The following is a 2,906-nucleotide window of genomic DNA, read 5'->3' on the forward strand; positions in this document are numbered from 1 at the left end:
TCAATTTTATCACAGATGCAAAAATACTTCCTGGAAATGAAGAAAAAGATGCCTTCTTTATCACCAATAGATAAAAACTGGCCTGCAAGGCCTTACCTTTTCTTGGATTCAACTCACAAGGAACTAAAGAGGATTTTCCATTTGTGGAGGGTAGGACACATTCTGGTCCAGTCTATACAGAACTTCTTCACGTGATTTTCAACAGTTCATGAAGGGCCTATTTTTAGAATGTATTTCCTTCCATTCCAGCCAGGATAATTTTGTTCCTTTGGAAGATGTATGGTTTTTGATCATTATCTTTGGCCTGAAATGGATATAACTATCCTGCCTGCTGCTTTCTGGGGCTGGGGAGAGAGGTTTGCTTCCTGCCATCAGCTTTTACATTCACAGCTAAGCAGTATGTCTGTTAATTAATAGCTTGTAATACTTGTGTCCATGGCCAGGATTGGGACTAGCTCTTAGACCAACATTGGAAGTACTGGGTGGAATTTTTTCCTTATGAGCTGTGGTTAGCTGAAATTTGTTTTGAATCTTTGGATGGAGAGAATGGTGAGATCTGTACGAGTGCTGATGGGACGTTTTACTGATCTTGAGGAGTATGTTTTCTGTGAATTGTCAAGGAACAGTTTTCCTTTCGGAGCCTGCAAAATTCATCCTCTCATATAAAATAAGCTTTGTTTTTTTTTTCCTTTCTCTCCGTCCATGTAAACTTCCACAACTGTGGAACTGTCTGCATGTTTCTGTGAAACTTTTCAGCACAGTTGTCCAACGACTTGTATCTGATAGATTAAGCTCATGTTCAAGTGCAACGTGCTTACATGAGATGTTTTACGTATTATTTTTGGTGTAATTCAAAAGTATCTAGAATGGATCTAGAGGAGAAAAACACCTCTGCTGTTTGTTACAGTGGCATGTAGGATGGAGCTGAGTCACTTCAGAAGCATACAAAGAATGTGCATCTTGAGCAATGAGCAAACATTAGTCTGTGGTGCTGTTGTGATTGGGAAAGATAATTTTATGGTTTGTTTAATGTATCGTGTTTTGTAGTGTAAAAAGTACAGAGATCAGTTCACAGATCAGCAGAAGCTTATATATGAAGAAAAACTGGAAGCAAGCGAACTTTTCAAGGACAAGAAGGCTTTATATCCAGCCAGGTAATGACTGGTTCTGCTGCTTTTAGTGTACAATAAATTCAATATCCTTACATAGATTTAGGAAATTAAGCAAGATTTTGCTTTTTATCTTTAGCAGAAAAGCACATTTTCCTCGTTTGACAATGTTCCTTCATCATTTTACTTTACAATCCTGAAAATTGACCTCAGTTTGCTTCTTAAATGTTGTTGCAGCCCACTAATCCTGTGCCATCAAGCACTTATGTCCAGAATCCATGATGATTTGTTGTTCTAACTCCTCATGACCTGTTCACATCGTAAAAGTTTGAAGAGCTTGCAGAAGGGGATAACGCCCACCCTTTCCTCTTGCTTCCATCACTCTGTTTCCTGCAACCAGTAAAGGTGGAGTGAGCTGAAAGGCTGTGACTGTGTCACTCCAGGGAGCTCTTCTGTGTTCAAACTTAGTACATTTGCCATAATGCTCTAAGGGGAAGACTGGGTAATGTAAGAGTTACGCACATGGGAGCTTATGTTTTTGAAAGGATACTTAAAAAAAAAAAAAAAGCTATCCATTTTAGTTTTTGTTTTCTTTTGGTTTTGTTTGTTAGTTTTTTTTTAGTGATGAGAAATTTCTGCGAGTAAGTTTTTCAGTTTCTCAGATTACTGAGTTTTTAAAACTGACAGATTCTTGTCATTGCTATCTGCAGAGCTAGCATTACTCAAGAGAGTGCAGTACTATCTGATTTTATTTAAAGAATAGAGGTTTATTTGTACACAATGAAACTGACAAAAGAAAGATCTGATGTCCTTGAAATAAGCTGATTTACACTTTTAAGTTGAATATGAGCTTAGAAATTGTGGTTTTCTTGGAAACAGAGGTCTTGTCCATCTCAGGAGAGTTCTCTCTTAGAAGCCGTAGTTTGAACTCAGTAGGAACAAGGCACTGTAGAGAAGCAAGATTCAGCAGAGGAACAGGAATCTGATGAGAGCAGTTCCATGCATGGACAAGCTCTTCTTAGTTGTTTGTGTGTTTTATTAGTTTTGGTTTGTGTCATTTTTTATTGAGCCATTTCCCCTTTTCCTGTAATAGGCTCAGGATATGTTTCTCTTTTGTTTCTCTTTTTCCCTTCAGTAGATCACTTATTAATTGACTGTGTAGGGTAGGTTGTAGTTTGCTCCTTGTTTGCTTTGGGATGCCTTTTCATGCTGCTGGGAAAAGAGAAAGGTGGTGCCTTTGGACTTTTCTAGGAGGAAGCAGGGGTTTTTTTTGCTTTTAGTCAGTCTGCATTTGATTGGTGTAGAGATCCTTGGGAAGGAAGAAATTCTATTTATATCCCTAGTTTGGTACTTTTTACACCAACACTGAACAGTGAAATATTATAAAGCAGTATATATATATATAAATATGTATATATATGAGTTATTTTCATCCAAGACATTCTTAAATGGCATATGTGATAGAGAGTAACTGTTGATTCAGTTCAGTTTTAGCTTGTAAGCTGTCATCATTTGGTTAGGGGCAAAGTCCACAGGGAATGTACTGTTTTGGTGACTATGATTTCATAATGCTCATTAATAAAAAAAAAAAAAAACAAACCCAAAGCTCCAGTGTGGTAGAAAGTTGGAATGCCTTCCTCGCCCTGCACTCATTTACAATTATTTCCATCTCTTTTTGTCTGGTTATTCAGAGCTGATTAGCTCCTACTGTTGTTTTGTTGTTTTTTGGGGGGGTAAATTTTTTTTTTTTAAATTGGCCTAAGGGTAGAGGAAATTACTGTGTAAACTTTCTGATTA

General features: G+C 37.3%; 1 protein-coding gene across 6 annotated transcripts in view; it reads left to right on the forward strand.

Annotated features, from left to right (window-relative positions):
• Window positions 1-2,906, forward strand: part of MYO1B (myosin IB) — a 113,747-nt gene that overhangs the window by 100,800 nt on the left and 10,041 nt on the right. For 3 of the 6 annotated variants that reach the window (XM_027883759.1, XM_027883760.1, XM_027883761.1), the window contains one exon: window positions 1,048-1,154. In XM_027883759.1, coding sequence (XP_027739560.1) covers window positions 1,048-1,154 — 107 coding nt within the window. Of the gene's footprint in view, window positions 1-159; window positions 520-1,047; window positions 1,155-2,906 lie in introns of those variants that run through there. The other 3 variants (XM_027883757.1, XM_027883758.1, XM_027883756.1) reach the window with 2 other exon arrangements.

Source organism: Empidonax traillii, unplaced genomic scaffold, assembly GCF_003031625.1.
Source record: "Empidonax traillii isolate 1590-97213 ecotype Southwest subspecies unplaced genomic scaffold, ASM303162v1 scaffold134:size1062425, whole genome shotgun sequence".
Classification (NCBI taxonomy): Eukaryota; Metazoa; Chordata; class Aves; order Passeriformes; family Tyrannidae; genus Empidonax; species Empidonax traillii.